General features: G+C 41.6%; 1 protein-coding gene across 4 annotated transcripts; it reads left to right on the forward strand.

Annotated features, from left to right (window-relative positions):
- Positions 1–71: 71 nt before the first annotated feature.
- On the forward strand, positions 72–17,607 carry LOC306982178 (ATP-dependent RNA helicase DDX3X-like). Of its 4 annotated transcripts, XM_079582017.1 has the most exons (19): positions 74–400; positions 3,374–3,425; positions 3,522–3,569; positions 3,873–3,929; positions 4,053–4,250; positions 4,406–4,508; positions 4,588–4,695; positions 5,326–5,425; positions 5,494–5,727; positions 7,093–7,191; positions 7,316–7,476; positions 8,843–8,987; positions 10,772–10,916; positions 11,403–11,453; positions 13,732–13,913; positions 15,197–15,314; positions 15,387–15,537; positions 15,604–15,728; positions 17,146–17,607. In XM_079582017.1, exons 1-19 carry the CDS (start codon positions 356–358, stop codon positions 17,223–17,225), a joined length of 2,202 nt encoding a protein of 733 aa, XP_079438143.1. In that variant the 5' UTR covers positions 74–355; the 3' UTR covers positions 17,226–17,607. The 4 variants fall into 4 exon arrangements, with proteins under 4 accessions (XP_079438141.1, XP_079438142.1, XP_079438143.1 ...); XM_079582015.1 differs by having other exon boundaries at positions 72–400; positions 15,387–15,728; XM_079582018.1 differs by lacking the exon at positions 11,403–11,453.
- The last annotated feature ends 4,526 nt before the right edge of the window (positions 17,608–22,133 follow it).

Below are 22,133 nucleotides of genomic sequence, written 5' to 3' on the forward strand. Positions count from 1 at the left end.
GCTTTTATTTTGTTACGTTCCCGGATGTTGTGCTGCGTCAATATTTATCCCTTTTCTGTTGCAGCGTCGCTTCATCTCGGCTTCAGCTGTAGAGTAAAAAAAAAAGAAAAAAGAAAAGCAAGTCGGAATCAGCTGAGTTTGATGAAGCTTTTAGAGCCTAAACGCTCCCGTCTTTCACTGCGTTTATTTCTGCTTTTTATTTCGCACCTCAACGAGCTCAAAGTTCTGCCGACGCCGATGCTGTAGAGACGTGACACCAGCCGAAAAAAAAAAAAAACATTGCAACTTGCACCAACCCCGGCTAACAAAGAGGTCCCGTTTCAACGCCAACATTTTTCCCCCATACTCCATAGTTATGAGTCATGTGGCCGTCGAAAATGCACACGGTCTAGAGCAGCAGGTAAGCGATTTTATGTGATTTTTTTCCCGCGACGTGCGATTGCGGGCGTTGAAAGAAAAACAGCGATACGTGAACTAGCGTGCCGGTTAGCACGAAGAGGCTAACGGGATGCTATCGTGCTAATGCTGCGGGGGGGACGTTTGATTTGGACACCGCGTAAGCGAAAAACGGGCACATTATGGGATTGACCTAGTTCGTTATACAATAATAACCCACTTCCATCCATCTTTTTGTGAATATTTCTAACCTATCTCAAACACCAGCCCGTTAACTTGATATTCATCCACTATTGAGCCGTTAGTTGCTGACACATTAACGGTATTTAGCAAAACTAAACGGCTCTCGTTATAACTGACAGTCAGAAGGTCAACGTGAGCAAAACGAGCGCTTCCCTCGAACTATTATCTTCACTGCGTTTGTCTCTCAGTGAGCTAGGTACAATAATAAATTGGGAGACGGGAGATGCTGCGAAGACAATTGCGATTCAACAACAGCGATAGTCCGTGCACCCCCTCGCAGCTTTACTAATCGATGAATAAATTAGTTTTGATACTCGCGTCGCTTAAAAATAGTGCACATTTCTTCTGCGTCATCAGTAACGTAGACAACGCCATTTAGCCACAGTTGCACAAGTACAGTATGTCCTCTATCAAACTCCTCCGAGCAAGGATGAAACGGCTTGAATTTTGATCTGCGTCCTTTATCCTTTTGTTTTCGTGTTGTTTATTTAGATTTGCAGTGATGATGGCGTGGACGAGGAACGCAAATGCAGTGTAGCCTCATTGTGCTGCTAGCAAACTTTGAGATTTGATCAAATAGATGCAATGGGGGTGATTTACAAAGGCCTAAAAACGTATTATTTACTATCGCACGCAATAATAAAGCATGCTATATTTACCAGATTAACCACAATTCCTCAATGAAAGCAAAACATAAGGTGCTTTTGCAAATAAGCTACGAAGCATGGACGTTGTTGTCAGTTAGGGGTGTAACGGTTCGCAAAAATATCATTTCGGTTTGGTTTAATTAATTAATTAATTAAATTAATGGGTCCAGTGTTTTTCCGTTTCACAAAAAGCACCACAGAAAATAAACCTGCAATATGTTTGTTCAAAAACATACAGAGTGTTAAAAATAAGTTAAAGAGACAGTTTGTTAAGTGGTGACGTCACAGCTCTACTTCCGGCTTCGCAGATGTGCGAGAAACTACAAAAAAAACTCTTTAATACCACAATCAATATTTGTGAAACTCAGCGGAGAGTCACTGAACATACTTATTTATCAGGCCCATTAGCCAGAAATGCTGAACCTACTGCTATAAAAGTAATCAAACCAAACCAGTAACCAAAATCGTTACTTCCTGGTTAGCAGAGAAAAATGCTAATGGCGCAGCAGCTACGCTAACTATATATATTACTTTTTTAGCAGCAGGTGCGACATTTTTGGCTAATGAGTCTGAGAAATAAGTAGGTTCAGTAACTCTCCGCTGAGTTTCAATTGATGGTTGTTTTTAAGAGTTTTTGATGTTTTTTTCTCGCATATTTGCCGGTATGCTAGGACCCGGAAGCGGAAGTCGTGATGTCACACTTAACAAATGTATATAATTTCCTCAAAATCTTTATCTTTTCAAACTATATAAATAAAAAGTATTAAACCACGTTTTTGTTGAGTGACTCGTCAAAACAAACCATTAGTAGAGCAATAACAAAACCATGTGCTAGTTAGCCAACAGCTAAAGTTTACCTGGAGGAATACAGACGGGTGCTTTCCCACAGATGAGTAAACAACGGCGCGACAAAGGGATAATTACTGACGAAAGTTGTTTGCGAGTGGATCTCTGCGATGTCCTGGAGATCTCGTCACGGCTCCAGTTAATCCAAACCTCCATCCATGTGTTTGAATTTTGAAACGATTAAATACTTTGGAATAGTTCAAAATTAATTAGTATAATCACTGCCACCTGTCAAAAGGGAACACTGAGAGATAATACTCTAAAATTAGCCCAAGGAGAAGTCACTCAATAGCATCTGTGTGAAACATTGGTTCCGCTGCATTTAAACTTCCTCCATCCATCCATTTTCTTCCACCTGTCCGTTGCCGGGTCGTGGGGGCAGCTGCCCAAATCGCATTGCACCAGCCCCCTATGGCTCCTGCAGGTGGTGGGTCCACGGAAGGACGGCCTCACGATTCTTACCGGGCCTGTTGGTCTTTCATAATGGGCTGCTGAACCGCTCTTTGTCTGACCTCGGAGTCCCTACCAGGGACATGAAGCCCCCGACAGCAACATTCAGTAGCTCCCAGGATCATTCGGATGCTCAAACTCCACCACGTTAAGATGGCGGTTCCAGGAGGGGCATTAAACTTTACACTACGAAATAAATTATTCAAAATTGATCATACAGATCCCAAGTGGACCGAAACGGTTCAATATTTTGTGTGGACCATTGCACCCCTACAAACAGTGTACTGTCTTCAAGGAACAGGCCACTGTTTTTCCAAACTGAGATATGTTCTTACCTCAGCTTAGACGAGTTGATGCGTACCTGTCTGGTTTGTGTGCGTGCGCTCAGTCACGCAGAAAAAACAAAGATGTTGAAGCGAGCAAGCTCTTCCATGTTCTCCCTATTTAAATACGGTTACGTGAGTAGTTACACGACCCAAGTATAGTCACACTGAGCGCACGCACAAAGACCAGACAGGTACACATTAACTCGTCTAAGCTCAGGTAAGAACATATCTCAGTATGGAAAAACGATGGCCTGTTCCTTTAATACATATAGTAGGCCTATGAAATAAACATTAAACTTCTAATATTCATCGTAGTGAAGCTCAAATTCGTCGACTGGACCGGGTTTGGTTTAGGACTTTGGTTCAGGACTCAAACTCAGTGCTGTCGATGATTTAAGCTTCACTACGATGAATACTTGGTGGACGAACGGGAGCCGGTAACCATGGTCTGCCTGTGCTTTGCAGCTGGCTGTCCTAGACTTGAACGCAGCAGACGGGCAAGGCGGTGGCTCAAACAGTGAGTAGACTAGACTTATTGTTCATGGGAAAAATAGAGGGACTTTAGTAATTGGTTATAGAGGCATTTATGAATGGACTTCTGCTTTGTTCACAGGGCGGTACATTCCTCCACATTTACGGAACAAAGATCCTTCCAAAAATGGTGAATGACTGAAACTTAAGCAATAGGCATTTCAGATCGTCAGCCTCCTTCCATAATTGCCAAAGTCATATTGTAATTGGGGGGGAAAGGGGTTAAAAAAAAGTCTTGAAGATGACTAGGACGGGGTTTCGGATGATTCTTTGGTTTTAACAAGCCCTCTGATCAGCGGAGGATGGGAGTCAGTGATACCTGAGGATGTTGTTCATAGAGAATGATCAAACTGAGCATCTCAATTTGACCAAACTTGAGGCTGAGATCGTAATAGTTGAGCTAAATATCATGACTGACTTCTTTTGTTCGCAGTTCCAAATGCTTTTGTTCCACGTCAGGGAGCATACGCCATGGCACCAGCCGCCAACTGTAAGAGCTAAAGTTACACATTCTTCTTCTTCTTCTCTTCTGTTACATTTCCAGAACTTTGAAAAAAAAAACGCCGTGGAAAGTTTTCATCTCACATTTTCCTCGTTTTTTTTTTTTTTGCAGACGGCTGGGACGCGACGCGCAACAACTTCGTCAACGGTTTCCACGACACACGGATGGCGGGCGGGAACACGTTCACCCGAGGACCGCCTCGAATGGAGCGTAACCGGGGAGGAGGCGGTTACCGGGGCAACAGGGGCGCGGCATTCAACCCCATGAACCCCACGCAGCCAATGGGCTTCGTCGCTTTCGAGAACAAAGGTACGGAGGAAAGAATGCACCTGAATAATCATCATAATGGACACAGATTTCAATCATTTCTTTGCTTTTGTTGCTTTATTTTGTTCATCTAATTTGGGACATTTACGTCAACATCTCATGGAATCTTCAAGTCGTATTTTTTTTTCTCGTTGCAGACGCAAGTGGCTGGAACACAGCTAAAGAAGCCTACAGTAGTTTCGGGAACAATCGCGGCAAATCGGCTTTCTTCAACGACAGAGGCAACGCCAACAGAGGAAGGTCTGGACGAAGGAGACGAAGAAAACAAAATCCGGATTATCCTGTCAAATTCTGATCGCTTATTCGTTATTGTGGCCAGGTTCGATAACGGAGGGTTCAACGCGGGGGGGAACAGCCGCTGGGTGGAAGAGCCCAGAGACGAGGGAGACTGGTCCAAACCAACGCCACGAAACGAGCGGCTCGAGCAGTGAGTTCTGTTCGTCGGGATACTTGAATCCTGCTTAAATCAGTCATCTATCTAGTATTTGTAGTATTTGTTTGAATCCAGTTTATAATCTAATATTATAAGATGAAGAAAGCCACAATTGTGGCCTGACGCTGACAAAACAACAACTTTTCTGACCCAAACAGCACTCGTAAGACTTAAAGTTACAGGAGCTGTTGCTGTAACTATTGTTTATACATAGAAGCAACTTCAACTTGCATTTATAAAAGATACTACTACTTTTGGTTTCGTTTCTCCGTATGTCAGTAGAGCCGGAGACAGAGGACAGCCTTCAGACTCACGTGTCGGCTCTTTCACTGTAGAACCAGGGAATTCGAGGTTTAAACAACTTCTTTTTGCAAAAGCATTTCACACAAACAATGTCTGTTAAACTTTGATATATCTGTTTTTATAATGAAATATTGCCCAAATTAAAAGCTAGACCTGCCACAGGCCTCTGGTGTTGTGTAAATAAAGAGCAGTCCTACTTTAAAGCGAATCTGTGTTTAATTTTGTGTAGATCCACTGTATCACAAACTACATCGATCAAAGTTGACCTAACAAATCTCTGTGTGAAATATCCACTGAATGTTGAGTTTGTCTCCTCCACAGTGAGCTGTTCTCTGGCTGTAACACTGGCATTAACTTTGAGAAGTACGACGACATTCCCGTAGAAGCGACTGGACAGAACTGCCCGCACCACATCGAGAGCGTAAGATCACTTCTCCACCACTTCCCCACAATACTGTTGTTTTATTTGCCGTCTGTTTTTCTTTACAGTTCAGTGACGTGGACATGGGCGAGATCGTCATGGGGAACATCGCGCTGAGCCGCTACACTCGGCCCACCCCGGTTCAGAAATACGCCATTCCCATCATCAAAGGCAAGAGGGACCTGATGGCCTGCGCTCAGACTGGCTCTGGGAAGACCGCGGCCTTCCTGCTGCCCATTCTCAGTCAGATCTACTCCGAGGGACCAGGAGAGGCTTTGAATGCAGCCAAAGCCTCCGGACAGGTGAGGAATTATGTTTCTGCAGGGCCTGTATCGGGTTGTTCTGTGTGTGGAGTGGAGAGGTTCAGTAATTCTGCACATTCAATCCATGTCTCTCATAACACCAGCCCTGCTCTTATATATATATATGTGAGTTTATAAGTCAAGACATAAACTTGTGCTCCGCTTGGTTTCCCGAACAACAAAAACCGGCAGCATCAGAAGCCACGACTCCTATAATTAATGAATGAAGCATTTGCAGTCAATAAGTGCTTAGTGATTATTTTTCACTTTATTGACTCCACGGTTTGAGTGCAGCGTCATCCAGGCTCATGAGGTCAGAGCAAAGATGAGGAAGCCGTCAGTGTGGAGAGCAAAGAGGAGACCGATGCTGTATAGGCAGAAAGAGATTAGTTCCCGTGTTCTTAGCCGTCAGAAAGCAGCTAGTTTTTGCAGCGAGCTAATAGAAACATGCAGCAGTACGTTGTAGCTTTTGGCTTTATATCAGAGTTTTGCCGACCCTTCCCCTGAAGTCGCTCTTTGCTGACAAACTTTCAGCATCACGGGCTGTTTCTAAGAAGTAAAACCTTTTGACACATAGCACATTAGTAAATTTAAACCAGGGCCCGACCGATATGGATTTTTTGGGGTACGATACCGATATGAAGGGGCTTAGCATGGCCGATGGCTGATGTATTAGCCGATATTTTAGGTAGTTTAATTTGATGTTTTTTTTTTTTATCTTTCAAATAGCCTATAATTAAACATTCATTATTATTATTTTAAGGGTTTAAATGACTGATTTTTCTGAGGCCGATGCAAATTTATTGGGGTTTTGATTGGCCGATATGCACCACAGATAAAATGTCTCATCTATAATCCTGTGCATGAAGCTTCTAAACGTGTCAGTGTTGAACTGTGACAGCAGGGGGCGCTGTATATTTATGTTTAGTAGGTACTTCAGTGGGAGCTTGTTTGAATGACAAAAATCAGTAGATTCTAAAACAAAAAAACGATCTCTATCTCGTATGGTTCTGAAATTCTAAACAAAAGTCTATTACAGGTAATACGTAAAATAGGTGGACAAACTCGTGACCGATTTTCACCGCGAAATTTCTTAACTCCACTGAGGCCTAAGTTGTGGGAGGCCTCATTTTAGAGTCCAGACTGAGCTCTTTCCAGTGCAGAAAACGGGAAGTCCATCACTTTGGGTTCCTGAGATATCGAAATATCGAAAAAAATATCGGTGGGGCCCTTGTTTAAAGGAACAGGCCACCGTTATGAAAAAGTAAAGCATTTTTAATTTGTCATGGACCGTTCAACACAAACACTCTCTCAACAATCTTGGACGTCATTGCCTAAAGTATTAAGTCATTTCTGGTCCAACAGGAGAATGGAAAGTATGGCCGTCGTAAGCAGTTTCCCATTTCACTGGTCCTGGCTCCGACTCGAGAGCTGGCTCTGCAGATCTACGACGAAGCCAGAAAGGTAATGTATTATTCCATCACCCCAACAATAAGCTACAAAAGGTTTCAGAAAGCTGTCATCTGGACTATTCTAAGTTTATTTTGTAAGTGAAGAGAATCTCATATGTTTTCGTTCCCCTGTGCAGTTTTCGTACCGCTCCCGTGTGCGCCCCTGTGTGGTCTACGGAGGGGCAGACATTGGGGGGCAGATCAGAGATTTGGAGCGAGGGTGCCATCTGCTGGTGGCCACTCCGGGACGCCTGGTGGACATGATGGAGAGGGGGAAGATCGGCCTGGACTACTGCAAGTAAGACCATAAAAAGGCTCTTAAATGTTGCATGTTTATGGGTTTAGAACCATTCAGCCTCATGCAGCTTGTTTATCAGGCAATTACACACTCACGACTCCCATTCTGTATTCGTAAATGTGTTACAGGGTTTCCTCGGGGCTTTAACAGTCATTACATTAATTGTTACAAAATGGAAGGCCTTACAGTGGACATGCGTATGGAGCTACATTATTTTGGGAGCCTCAGCTTTGATATTGTGCGTTTTTATAATATGAAAATATGTCTCTGTAAGAATCAAATAGTAACAATGAAATGCAGGCGAAAGAGCTGGTGATAATCTTGACTGGGGCTCCTCCTGCTGGCAGCTAGAGGAATAATGTTCGAAAAGAATGACTTCCAGGTTGGATATGGCGCGGTTTGCAGGTTCAGGAGTGCGCGATAAACACACTTTGAGCACAAATACTGTTGGATTATGGGCTTTAATAATGTGGAGGACAGTCTTTTGGGTTTGAACAATGACTCGAGTGTAATCAGGAAGTAGAGAACGAGGGGCAGACATCGTAGAAGAAGAAACAGCTACATTTAACAGCTTTGTCTGAGGATTAACTCAAAACTGCTGGGATGTTGTGACACTAAGTAACTTTAAATGTCATTAATAAGCAAAAAATCATGGGTTGGCAAGCAGAGTTGGAGATCATTTCTGTTATGTCAAATGTTTATAGGGGGGTACGCAAGTTTTGCTTGATCGCAAGGCAATTTTTAAATCACATTACATTAATATAGTTCAAAAAAACTATTAAATGAATCAGGCTTTGGAGATCCGGATTTCAACTAGTCCTTGAAACAATGCATTTATGAAGTGCCAGGTTGATGACTACACTATTTAGACAGTTCCAGACAAGGACAAAACCTGGCTGGCAGCTGGGGTGGCAAGACGTTAAATAGGCTGCCACCCCTCTAGATCCGCCCCTGGGTGGGAAACTGAATTCCATTGTTTTCGTTTAACAGTTTTGTCGGTTTTGTTAATCTTTTGTAGGTTTTATGTTAAATTTTCAAGGCTTTTTTTTCTCATTTTTGTCACTTTTCTATTGCTCTTCTGTAGTTTTTTTTTTGCTTTTTATTTGCTATTTTGTTGCATTTTCATCCTTGTTTTCGTCTCATTTTTGTCGCTATTTTGATACTTAACAAAGCTTTTAGATTTGGATAAGGCTAAACTGGAGAAAATGTGCTTGGTTCAGGTGGGGTTTAAGAGATTAAGGAATGTAATATGCAACAGATCTTTCCATTTGTGGCATTAAAATGTAATTAAAAAGTATTAAATTTGACTCGCTGCTGCCTTATGAAACCCTGTCTTAGCTCGTCATTTCTTCTCTCTCGTCCGCAGTTACCTGGTGCTGGACGAGGCCGACCGGATGCTGGACATGGGCTTCGAGCCTCAGATCCGACGCATCGTGGAGCAGGACACGATGCCCCCGAAGGGAATCCGGCAGACCATGATGTTCAGCGCCACCTTCCCCAAAGAGATCCAGGTGAGGCTCAGGGAACACTCGCGGCTTAGTGGGTCTAGGAGCAGGTTAAGGTCAGCACACACAGGGTTTAGTGCCTCTGTTTGTGAACGTGGGGAACATGTGCGTCTCCCGATTGGTCAACAGTGTCAATGTGTTCAATTCTGCTGCTACTGTTTGTACGAGCCTTTAACTTGGCTGTAGTTCTGTTAAGAAAAGAAAACGTTGGCGACACGAAGATGCGGGACGTATTTCTGTGGCTTTTTAACGAACTACACTATGTGGGGTATACGTAATACATTGTACACCAAAGACAGACAAAAAGGGAAGACAAAGTGTACACAAATTGTTACTGTTATGAGGATGGAAATGACAACTGAGATTGAGCAAGATCACAGAGTATAATGTGTGTATTAATGTGCCATTCAACATCAAACTAGTGACTTTCAGTAATGTTAACAATGTTTGGTATTGGTAACCTTCTGAACCTTTTGTTACTTGCTTTGTACTCGACATCGTACATTAAACAAGACTGACGGTGTGTGTTAATTAAGCTGCATTGAAATGTAACAAGTTCTCTTTTGCCAATGAGACTAATCTCAATGGGATTAAGTTATTTCATGGAAGGAGGCAAACACCTGTGTTTGTGTAAATGCTGCTTACGCTTCATGATGTTTATTTATTTATTTATTTATTTCTCAGGGACGATACAATCAACATAGTTCCAATTAATATTTGCAGCTGATGCGATGCATGAAGAGCTTGTAGCTAGTGCTAATTCGCAGCTCATGTCCCTGGTTGGGCCTTTCTACACAGTTTACAATAATAAAATACATAAATACAACATTTGTATAAAACTTTGTCAGTCACACTCATACACACTGTATGCACTCACACCTACCTTCACACAGACTCAGTGCTATTTACAAATGGGTACAGCTTTGGTTTGTTTTCAGCCAGGACTTAACCCTAGAAGTGAACATTTTAAACTCGGATATGGTTTTAAGTTCTGTGGGTAGTGAGTTCCACAGCTTCGGACCAGAGAACGAAATGGCAGACTGACCAAATGCAGTTTTACGGTATGGAATGGTACAGTTGTGATTGATGGAGCCTCTGGTGACTCTATTACTGTAGCTTATCTTTGTTGCTTCTTGATTACTCCCTTTTTGGGAATGTTTACAGTGCAGAGTTTCAGTCATGTAATCTTACTCAAGGTAAATGCCATCATGAGTGCATATTATCCATTTTTTGCTGCTGTTCTTTTGTTGTTGTTTTGTTCCTTTTGTTCTATGCCCTCTTTTATTATTGTGAAATGAATATTGTTATTGCATTGAGTTGGGGGTGGGCGCTCATAAGCTTCTTGCTCCAGCCCACTCTTTTTGAGCAGAATGCGCAAATAAACAACTAAACTAAACAAAAACAGTTGAAATGTAGCTGGAAAAGGTGGTTCTGGTGAACTTTTAGCGATATAAAGTTGTGCCGTTTCGTGTGGGGCTGTGGCCATGAAGTGAGTTATTTGTGCTGCTGTTTGAGGCACTGCTGTCTATTTCTGTCTTTATTTCACTCTCATTGGCCACTGCATTCTGTATTTTCTGTATTGTCGTGACCCTCCCACACTACGCGGCACGACTCGAGACTCGGTGCGACTGAAGATTAGAGCAAAATCGGGCATAAAAGCTGACCTTTAGAAGCAGGAATAATGGGGTCAGCAGCATTAGTGGTCAGTGTGAGGCGCTTCAGTCCTTGCACTTGCCCAAAAACAAATGGACATCTACAATCTCACACTAACCGTCTCTCCTGCTTCTCAGATTCTCGCCCGTGACTTCCTGGAGGAGTACATTTTCTTGGCGGTGGGTCGCGTCGGCTCCACCTCCGAGAACATCACGCAGAAAGTGGTTTGGGTCGAGGAGAGCGACAAGAGATCCTTCCTCCTGGACCTGCTCAGCGCCACAGGTGAGGCCCGAGCCCCGCAGTCACCCAGCCACTGTACTATGGTTCAGTGTGTGTGTGTTGTCAGGTCATTGGACACTGGATCTGTGTTTAGGGTAAAGGAAAAACCATAGAAGCCACAACATTGATTCGAGGAAAGTTCAAAAAGAAGTACTAGTAAAACGTAAAAGCCCAAACAAGCTTTTTCTACAGATCTAGGCATACAAATAGACTGGAATTGGAGCTAAAAAAAAAAGCGCCATTTGCAATCGCTTGTCGTTGCTTTTGCCGTCTCGCCCATCACCACTAGACGTCACACTGCACACATCCAGGCACACGTAATCCTGCAGCAGCATGTCGCCATTTAATGTGTGTGTAAAACTCTCATTTTCAAACAGAATAATGGCTCCCAGACTTGACTAATATTACACACAGTAGTCAGTGGTTGCTGCCCTAGTCCAAGTCTTAATGCTCATATTCTAATACTGAATGGTCTGATTTTATCTAAAGTCGTCCCCACTGAGGCACAGGACAATGCAGGAGACACCGTAGAGAAACCGGGTAAGACCTGCACCTAAAGCGTTACTTTTGCCTGCACTTTGCTCTTAAGGGCGGCCGGTCCTTAAGCCTGAGTTCATACTTCATTGGTTAAACGTCATTCAGCCCAGTTAGTTTTGCTACATATGATTTCTGTCATGAGGCCTTGATAAAGGGTTTGGTCAAGGCTTTTTTTTAAATTCACCTCTAGCTCTTCCACAGTGTTTGACTAAAATGACAATTAGAGATGCACCGATCCGGCTTTTCTGCTACAGATACGATACTGGCTTTTGAGAATCTGCTGATACCCGTGACTTTCTCTGAGTGAAAGATTGAATTGACTCTTTTCTCCATTTTAAGAACAATAACGTGATATTTTATTGTCATGATATTATCAATAATCATCAATAATTATCAATAATGTCTATTGATAAACTCTTGGATAAACATTTAACACCTTGAGGCTGCACTGTTTTGGGGATTTAGCTGTAGAGCGCCAACAATCCAGACCATTTTCATGATATTTGTAGCACCACAGTGTATTCTATGTTATAGTTATGGACACATGATGTGGCTCATTTGAAAGGAGAGAATCTAAGCTCTCCTTTGGTGAAAATACTTTTATTCTTCGTGCCTCGGCTCCTTTCTAGAAACGGAGATAATGCATCTTTTATGAAACACTCTCCTTTCTGATTATCTCCTCTCTCCTCTCTGGACGGACACTAATGTTATGTAAATATCTCAGGTTCAAATCAATTGTTGACATGTTTTGAAACACGCCTGTTCTCGATCTCCTTTTATGGCGTGTGCATTTAAACAGCCTGGTTCTCAGATTGAAGACTTTAACAGGATGTTTCTCAGTCGTCCTTGGGCCGATTTTAACCATATAAAAACTCAGAGAAATGTTAAAATCTCAACTGTTTCGATCTTTTCATGTGAAGCAGCTCTGCTTTGTCAAACGAGAGCGAGAGAGAAGTGTCGGGTTTACAGCTGTTCACTAAGCAACACCACGCCCCCTCAGACTAAAAACAGAAGAAAAATGCAAAAGTATATGAAGTGTCCGGATGTGACTTTTCACACGTTTTGATCATCATCTATATCAGTTCTGTTCATCACAGAGCTACAAAAAACACACATAAGGTGTATTAGAGTGTCTAGTTTTGTAATAACCCCCCCACCCCCCCCCTCACAACTCACATTAAGTGATCTGATCATTACAAATATGTTCGATCAGTTATTTCTTAAACTAAAATACAAACACTCGGCTTCAGCAGTGGTTGTTTTATTAAGCCCCTTTAGGTATCTGTTAGTTTCTGTCCCAGCCTTGATTAGTGTTCGTAGCATTAGCATGCTAATACTAGCTTTAGCGGAGGTTGAAACTAACAGGATTCTCCTGGTTCTCAGCTGATATACAGCATGACCATATCCACGTAGATTTAGGTGGTAAAAGTTGTGTGTTTAAGGCCCAAACTGGTATCGATTCAGTATCGGATATTTGTAGCTAATACCCGATATCGTATTGTTTCAGTATCGGTGCATCCCTAATCACAATTGCTTTTGCGTAAAGGGCAGCAGCTAAAGTGAGACACTAAATCCATTAGCCTTAAATACTGCTTGAATGTGAACTCTTCCTGCCAGGCCCAAACCTGGATAAATCAGACGAGGGTTTGTGTCAGGAATGACCTAAAACCTGTAGGAATCACAAACTGTGGAAGTCTGCACCTTTTTTTTTTTTTTGTCCTGCAGCGATGACCATATTAGGAGTCAGCCCGGCATGTCACGCTCCTGTAGCTGGTGAGGCACATTTTGAGTCCCCATCCGGATCAGGAAAGTTCTGCTCCATTGTACTCCATCGTTTCCCATTGTCTGTGTAGCGGACAAATTGAAAAGTACACGACTCGCACTGCAGCCCCTTCGATAAGACGTGTCTGACCAAACTCTGTGTATCACTGGCTACAGCTCCTGCATGAAACAGCACTGTCCACAGCAATGCATTCACTGATGTTCAAGTGCCTGGTCATTGTAGCTAAGTTATCTTTCTTTTCGTTTCTTTTGCCAGTAATCTGTGTCCAGCGGAATGCGGCTGGATAAACAGAGCACTTATATCAACATTTTATTCAACCTTTGTGTTACATTTTTGCTTTTCTTTAGCTTTACTTTTCAATGAATATCTATGATGTGCTAGATAATGGCAAGTGCTGGGCTAAGTCTTGGTCATCATTGACTCTCTGAGATTCGGCTCTATGTGGGGGGCATCGTCGTGACTTAAAGTGTAAATGGGCCTCGCTGTGGTCTGTCCCAGGTAAGGACTCGTTGACCCTGGTGTTCGTGGAGACAAAGAAAGGCGCCGACGCACTGGAGGACTTCCTGTACCGCGAGGGATACGCCTGCACCAGTATCCACGGCGACCGCTCTCAGAGGGACCGCGAGGAGGCCCTGAGCCAGTTCAGATCCGGGAAGTGTCCCATTCTGGTCGCCACCGCTGTGAGTTTGTGGATTATTTGGGTCGCGTTTGATGTGTTAAGGCCAGGCATAGCATTGAAGTGGAGATTTTTATCTAGTTTTCTCCCATAACATCTTAGTTTTCATGCTGGAGAATAAAAATGACAAAACTTACCCAGTCAGATGCTTATCTTCTGATGTTTTGTCACCCGGAGGTAGCATTCAAACAACAAATATTGAGAGTATTTACATCCACGTGTCCGGCGAAGGGTCAGGGAGACGACGCTTTAACTCCTTCTGCGAGACGGTACGGAAGAGTGGAGAATTGTGCCAGGCATGTGCACACGTTACAAAACTTTTCTCTAAAGAAGTTTTTGGTCCAGTCCTGCAGCAAAATAACCACCATAGTAGCTCCAACAGACTCTCCAACAGAGAGATATTTTTCAATCTTATCTCTCAACCTTGTTTGTTGAGCTTTGAACCCCCCATAAAAGGCAAGATTTTTTCACTTATTACTCATTTTTACTAATAATTACTAACTCCAAAATCCCCTTGTTACAAATGGGCCGATCTTGTGTCTCAAAACACAGACTGTAGCGTGACATTTTGTGCTTAGTAGGGGCGCACTTTGTGATCTTGCCTCTCCAGACTTGGCACATTTAAGTGGGTGAAGACACAAAGATCGACTCTGCGGCCTGGAGAGGGTTGTGGGGGGTGAACATGTGCTTTTGTTTTGTTTTCGCCGCTCTGCGCTGTTCTCTCTCGAGACATGAACATTGTTTAGTTCACGATGCTTCCATCAGAGCCGTCACCTCTCAGTGCGTGGCGAAGGCGTATAGCTCCACCTCTCAGAAAATAATTTGCCAAGAGAAAAAAATAAAATGATTATTAAATCTGACACTTCATTTAGATTTCATCACTGGACTTTTTTATGCACAAATTGGCTTTTTTAAAATATATAAAAACGTAAAATGGGGCTTTTAAACTGTAAATCAGTTCATTGATCCGTAGGTTCTGCTTGTTTTCTGTTCTGCGATACCAGATGACCCAGATAGTCTTTTTAAAGGCCTTATACCGGATTTTGTTTTATTACAAACAATGAAAGAAGAAGCCACTAAGTTAAAATTGTCCAAACTCATTCTTAGCTTCCCTTTACATTTGTAGCACATTTATTCAAAGACACATTTCACAACTTGCAGTGTCATTTTTCACAAGGAGGAAAAATACTATTTCAATCCATTACTAGAAAAAAGGCACTTTATCTGATTTTTTTTTTTTTAACATGAAAAGTTATACAGTCTTTGTAATATATTTGTATCCTCTAGGTGGCAGCACGAGGTCTGGATATTTCAAACGTCAAACACGTGATAAACTTCGACTTGCCCAGCGACATCGAGGAGTACGTGCACCGCATCGGGCGCACGGGGCGAGTCGGGAACCTCGGTGAGCGGCAGCGAAATGAATGAATTTACACGTGGTGATTGCATTTGCCTTAAAACTTCTCTGTGTTTTCAGGTTTGGCCACGTCTTTCTTCAACGATAAGAACGGGAACATCACTAAAGACCTGCTGGACATCCTGGTGGAGGCCAAACAGGAAGTGCCATCGTGGCTGGAGAGTCTGGCCTACGAGCACCAGCACAAGAGCAACAACAGGGGGCGCAAGAGGTCCGATCGTCAGCTTTTATCTGGTCATTTCCCACAGCACGGGGGTAATAATGTGCTTTATTACAGGTTTTCTGGAGGATTCGGGGCGCGTGATTACCGCCAGACCGCGGCGGGGGCGAACACCGGGGGGTTCGGAGGGCGAGGAGGGCGGAACCAGACGGGACATGGAGGAAACCGCGGCTTCGGAGGAGGTGAGGAGATGTCACTGCAGGAAGGGGCTTTACATCTGAAGCCATTTGACCACGACCAGGGCTGGGTATCATTAAATGATGCCTGAACTTTGTTTCCAACACCAAACAGTTACCACCAGTATGGAAAAAAACAAAAGTGTCGAAAGCAGATACTGAAAAAAAAATCGTATATCTTTGGATCGAAGTTTTGATGCAGGGACAGCATTACAGGAATTGATTGGTTGTTTCAGCATCGATATTTATATTTATTTTTTTGAAATGTTTCTCAATTTTTATTGTATTTTTTCCCCAATTTTTAAAATTTCATAGCCTAATGTTAACCCAATTTTTTCCAGTTTTTAACACATTTTTTTTCCTCATTTTTGCACTTTTTTTTTTTTTCAATTTTTTTCCCCCTAATTTTTGAAATACTAATATTATCCCTATCTCCCCTTATTTTTTCCCATTTTCACACAATTTATGACAATTTCCCCCCCCCCCAATTTTCTTCCCATTTTCTTCTTATTTTTTGCTTCAATTTCCCCCCATTTTCTCCCAAATTATGGCCCATTTTTCACACAATCCTTGACATTGGAGATGAACCTGATATTCTTCATTCACAGATCTTCCACACACTATTGTCCCGTTTTCTGGTTCTAGATGACAAATATTTTAGTACAGGCATCGGGAAAAGTATCTTTCAGGTATCGAAAACCAAGTATTGTTAAAGTACTAGTATAAAGATTTTTTCATGGTACCCAGCCCTAATCGTGACATAAACTAGGGTAGAGAAAAATTTGATAACAGTATTGATCATTGCAATATTTTTGCTCAAGATTTATCTGAACTAAAACAATGCTAAAATAGAACCAAATGAGGAAAATCCTGACTAAAACTGACCTTTTGCACATTTTTGAGTAGTTGTGGTTCATTTCAAACAGCATTTCTCTACTTCATTTTTTTTGCCTGGTTTGTCCAATTCTCTTTCCACAGTTTTATGAAATGTTTCTAAATCAATCGAGTTGTTTTTGTGTTTGTGGCATTAAAGGGATATTTCAGGATTTTTGACATGGGGCCTCATTTCCTAGTTATCCAGAGTGTTGTTGATTTCTGGAGATTTTTTTTTTTTTAAATCCATGCAGTCCTTATATTTGAAGAGTTTAGTGATGCTAGGCTAATGCTAGGCTAGTGCTAGGCTAGCGCATGTCTATGGTAACTAGTAGCCTGCATTAAAAACCTCTTCAAAATCATGGGGTCGTCATCCAAATGTTGGCATATCTGATTTGTAGAAAGCTTTTTTTAATGCAGGCTACTAGTTACCATAGACCTGCACTAGCCTAGCACTAGCCTAGCACCACTAAACTCTTCAAATATAAGGACTGCATGGAATAAAGCAAACTAAACAACACTATTATATTATACTATTTCTCTCTTCCAGGAGGATTTGGGAACTTCTACGCTGCGGACGGCTACGGAGGAAACTACTCCCACACCCAGGTCGACTGGTGGGGCAACTAGACCTTTACCGCCCTCCTGTCTCTGTCCCCCCCCCCTCCATCCAACCCTCATGCATGCTATAAAACTATTTATACTTATTTAGATGGCTCCATTCCCCCCCGCCCGTTTTTTTTTTTTCCTCCCCCTCCCGAGCACCCGAACCATGCTTCCACCTCTCGCCTCGTTTTAAAGTTTTATTTTAAGGTAAATATCGTAGCTCGGATGACACACGCCGGTGTAGACTTCTGTTATCCACAAACGCTTTTGGTGTCTGAAAAAAAGAAAAAAATCAATGAGAAACCTTTTCGAAAAACTGCCCGGCTCAAAAACCATCAAGGTATTTCGGTGATGTTATCAGAGGAATTTGTTTTGCAGAATCACTTCTACAGATAATGAACAAATGTAGAAGGAAGTGTACTTTTTTATTTTGTTTTTTTACTCAAATCCTCAGAAGGACTATGCTACTTTGACTGCATTTGAAATGTCTGATTTTAAAAAAAAAAGGTCTGCAACTTGAAAGAACATTACAATTACCTATTACTCCTCCTCTTATTTATATCATTATCATCTCCTTCTTTGTTTAAAGGATTAAAACAAATTCGAAGTCTAAAAATACTTGTTGATGTTTGGTCTGGGCAGTCAATTCTCGCCGATACAAAACGCTTTTCTCCCCCCCTCACATTTATAAACCTCCCTCCCACGTCCTGCCAGGCTCCTCTTGTACTTTCACCTCTTTGTAAATGTTGAAAAATTGCATGGCCATGTTGGAAACCACGGGCCCGATACGTTGTTACTTTTTTCTTATTCCGAGCGTTAAAAAACAGCAGAAGATAGGCACATTTACGGAAAAAAAACTGGGGTGTGCGGTCTTTTTTAAAAACACTTAAAGGAGACTGCGCGAGGGAAAAAAAAAAGTATCCTAGCTTTTTATTTTTCCATGTTTTTAAAAAAAGGTTTTATGGCATTGATTCTGAATAAAAGCCAGGTCTAACGGGATAAGACGCTGGATGGGCTGCGACGAAGAAGCCCATTCAGTGACACGGCAAAACTCTATGAAGGATTTGTTTCTATACGGTGCCTTTAAAAAATGTTTTATTCTGTTCTATTGACAACGTAACTGGCTGCAAGTAAGGGCCGACTATGACTAAAAATGTAAAGGAGAAGTAAGTGATTTTCATTTGTATGGATATTAACACTTCCTGGTATTCCTCCAATCAGAAGAGAGGAGCAATGCCATGTGACACAAGCTTAAAAAAAGAAAAATCAAATGCACGACCTCTACCAAGGCATTGGCTCGATCTCGCAATGCAGACACACACAAAAAATGTGAAAAACCTACTGATTTATTAACTTATTTGTTACTATACTGACATCCTGTGGCCGGAGTGGGTATCTGTTTGTATCTAGCTCGATAAAAGGCAATTTACTTTAAGTTGTCTCGACTCTCGAATCACTTGCTTCTCCTTTTTGAAAACGTTAATTTGTGTTTTGAATAATACTGGAAGGAAACAAAACTTGACCTAAATCAAACCTTGGCAACACTAAAAAAAAAAAAGAAAAAAAAAGAAAAAAAGCTTCAAAACGAGCTACTGTGGGAAAGCCATCTCAGAGTAGCCAACTATCTGTAAATTTCACGTTTTTTCCAGAAAGCCTATTCACAAGGTGTATCACTGATTGCTGTCTCAAAATGTTTCAAAACGCACTCCTTTTTGCATTTTCGGTGACGACGTTAGCGCGAAGAAGTCCTAAAAAAGCGATTAAACCGACATTGACGGTGATAGACCTTTGCGAATAAAGTTAGAAACTTTCTGGAACTTTTCAGCAACCGAGATTCATTGGAGCTCGAATTTCTCAATCACATCTTGTCACTAATAGTCGGCCATTTTGTTTCTTGAGCCACTGAGAAGGCGGCCGAAAAAAAGCAATTTTTATTATTATTTTTCTATAGTGAAATGCCAAAGATCCTTATTTTGTCATATGATAAGCTAATACTGTCTAGTTTTACCTTTTATACACTCGAGACATATATTTGTATAGCATCCTTAGATAAATTATTGTGCACAGCTAGCTCCGTACAGCGGCTAGCTTTTGAATGTTAGCTTCCTCTTGAGTCTTTTGTTTTGTATGCTAAATGTAGCCTAAAAACAATTTGAATGTCCTGTTTGCGTTTTACAAGGAAAGCAAAGCAAGTCCCGTCGAAGAAATGTGAAAAGGTAGCCCAAAAGATGTGTTAACAGAAGAAAATACTTTAAAAATTGTGGATTTGCGCAGCGATAATGCATTTTGAAGCACTTAACTTGCGTTTTTTGTTTTGTTTATTAACCAGTGGCTTTCTTAACGGACTCTTAGTGCCATCGTGCTGTTGAGAAACTGGCTCCTGTTCCACATTTTAACAATCCCTTGTTCTAGAGGGAGGGAAACAAACTTAACGAATTTACGACAACGACAAAAAACAACATAAAAAATGCAAAAGTTTTACAATTGTTTCTTGCTCACTCTATCCTGGAGAGGTACACAAATCTACAGTCTGTAGTTTAAACTTATCGGGTTTCGTCTCAAACAAAATGGCGGCGTTCAGGGGATGGGGCAACATAGGAATAATTTATCATCGAAATGCCACAGTTTTTGAAGCTGCTGCAGTGATACATTTGCCAGTTCATGAGTCTTGAATTCGTAATTATCGATGCGAGTAAAAAAAATGGCGGCTCTACGAGAAACTTCAAGCTAGTGAAAGCTCCAAACCACGGCGAGTTCTAGGGCTGGGCGATAAATTGGATTAATTAATAATCAATAAAGAGAACCAGTGACTTTCTAACGATCTCTGCTGCTTCACAAGTTTTCTCCGCTAAAATGAAGTCTCCCCAAGCATTATCCTAGTGCGGAGACAAACAACAACATATAACTCCGCCCCTTTCCCCTTGAGTCTCCATGGAGACGGCTGTCAATCACAGCAGAGCTCAAGGGGATGACAAGTTTTACTTTGGAGAGCACACAAGGAATATTTAATACAGAAATAATAATCATTTTTAATGGGCCTAATTGTATTTAACCTAAATATAAATGAGCAGGACACTATTATTCATTATGAAAGATCAGAAGACCTTTTAATGGGGCTAGATGCAAGGTTACTGCCACCTCAGGTCATACGTGTAACTGCACCTTCTATATTAAGCTCGTGCATTAACACCTTTTTGAGTGACAGTGCAGGATTTTAGAGGCTCATTCTATGACATGGCTGGAACATGTAGGGAGAGGAAAACACACAATTTTAACATTTTTTCCCTTTAAGTTTAGTTCCAATAAAATCGCTTAAAATCGTAATCGTCCAAACTGAGTAAAGAGATCTAGATTTTATTATTTGGCCGTATCGCCCAGCCCTAGCGAGTTCATTCGTCCCAGTTCAGCTCCCGTTTTTAAGGTGAGTGGAGCAACTAGCTTTAAATAAAGATTAATACCCAGCTAATTCCAGAAAACACACTGAACTTGAACGTGCTTTGAAACGTGGCATCCCAGGCTGTTACACAAATCGTGAATTTGAAATCCAGTCGACGGTAGCCGAACTCGAATACACACACGACTTTTGAGCCCGGTTTCACTTTCGGGGTAAGATTACGCTCACTCGGGTGGACAGTGAAAAAGTAGGTCACTAATATTGTCGCTAAAAGCTACAGTTTGCAACGTTGAGTGCACTTCAAGACAATCATCCGCAATATTTGTCAGTACTGTGTTACGTCGAAATATCCCCCCCCCTTCGATAGGAACAAATGGGTGACATTTAAACTTTCCGAGATATGTACTCAACACTTCAGCCTAACGTGCTATTTTGGGCTCACGCTAATTAGCAACTGAACTGTCAAGTCACTGAAATTCTACCACAGCATCAGGAATGGGAATAAAAACGCTACTCTCTGTTGTTACAAAATTTGTGGACACCGCAGATTATTTTCCTTTAACGACGTCTATATATTATTGGGAATGTTACTGCTGCGTTATCGTTTTTGCCAGTATATAGGACACAGTTGCAAATGACAATCTTGATTTACATTATGAGTTCCTTTTTTGTTTACAACCTTTCTTTTGTACGTCAAACGAAGGATTATTTAACTTTTATTTAAACGCGTAGCCCCTTTAATTGTTCTCGCATTGCTATAGAGTTTTGTTTCGCTGTTTTTTTGTTTTTTTAACTGTGGGATTATCGTTGTCGAGCTGATTTTGACGGCATTTCACAAGCATTCGCCGTTCGCCCCAAAAGGCTGCATAAGCAAACACATGCTAACGTGCTGAATGCTAACGTGGCAGGCTATTCGAGCTATTTGCACAAGTTCCTCATTTCAAAAGACGTTTTTTCTACATATCGCTAGCATCACTTGCACTTTTATTTTACTGATGTCGTCAGTCTTCGGATCAGCATTTCAAAACGCGATATGCTTCCTCTACATGTGAAGATTAGTATTTTACAATTTAATAACGGTGGACTTGTTAGGAAAATCAATAGTAATTGGTTTTGAATGATCCAAAGTAGTCAAGATCTGCTTTACGAAATCCTGTCCTAAAGCATTGATGCAGACGGCATCTCTGGACTTGCCCATATATGGTCATGTTTGAAAACTAATTATTCAAAAACTTCTTTAACAAATGCTGAATTATGAATATAGTTTTCTACTAAATAAAGATACAAAGACATGGAGAGGAGCAAAGTGGTTGAACAGCTATAAATACATAAATAATGGAGAATGCTAACAGAAAGCTTCGGGCTAATGCTAACGGGTAGCTACAACTGCCGTTTTTTCACTTCTACTGAACAATCTGCTGTGAGAAAATATCCATATGGGCCCGATTTACACTTGACTTTATTCATGTGTGATAAATAAGTTCATTTTCCACCATAAACAGGCTAAAAAGAGTGAACATGTTTCCCAAAAGATTCTA

The sequence above is a fragment of the Gobius niger genome (assembly GCF_951799975.1).
Source record: "Gobius niger genome assembly, chromosome: 23".
Taxonomy (NCBI): Eukaryota; Metazoa; Chordata; class Actinopteri; order Gobiiformes; family Gobiidae; genus Gobius; species Gobius niger.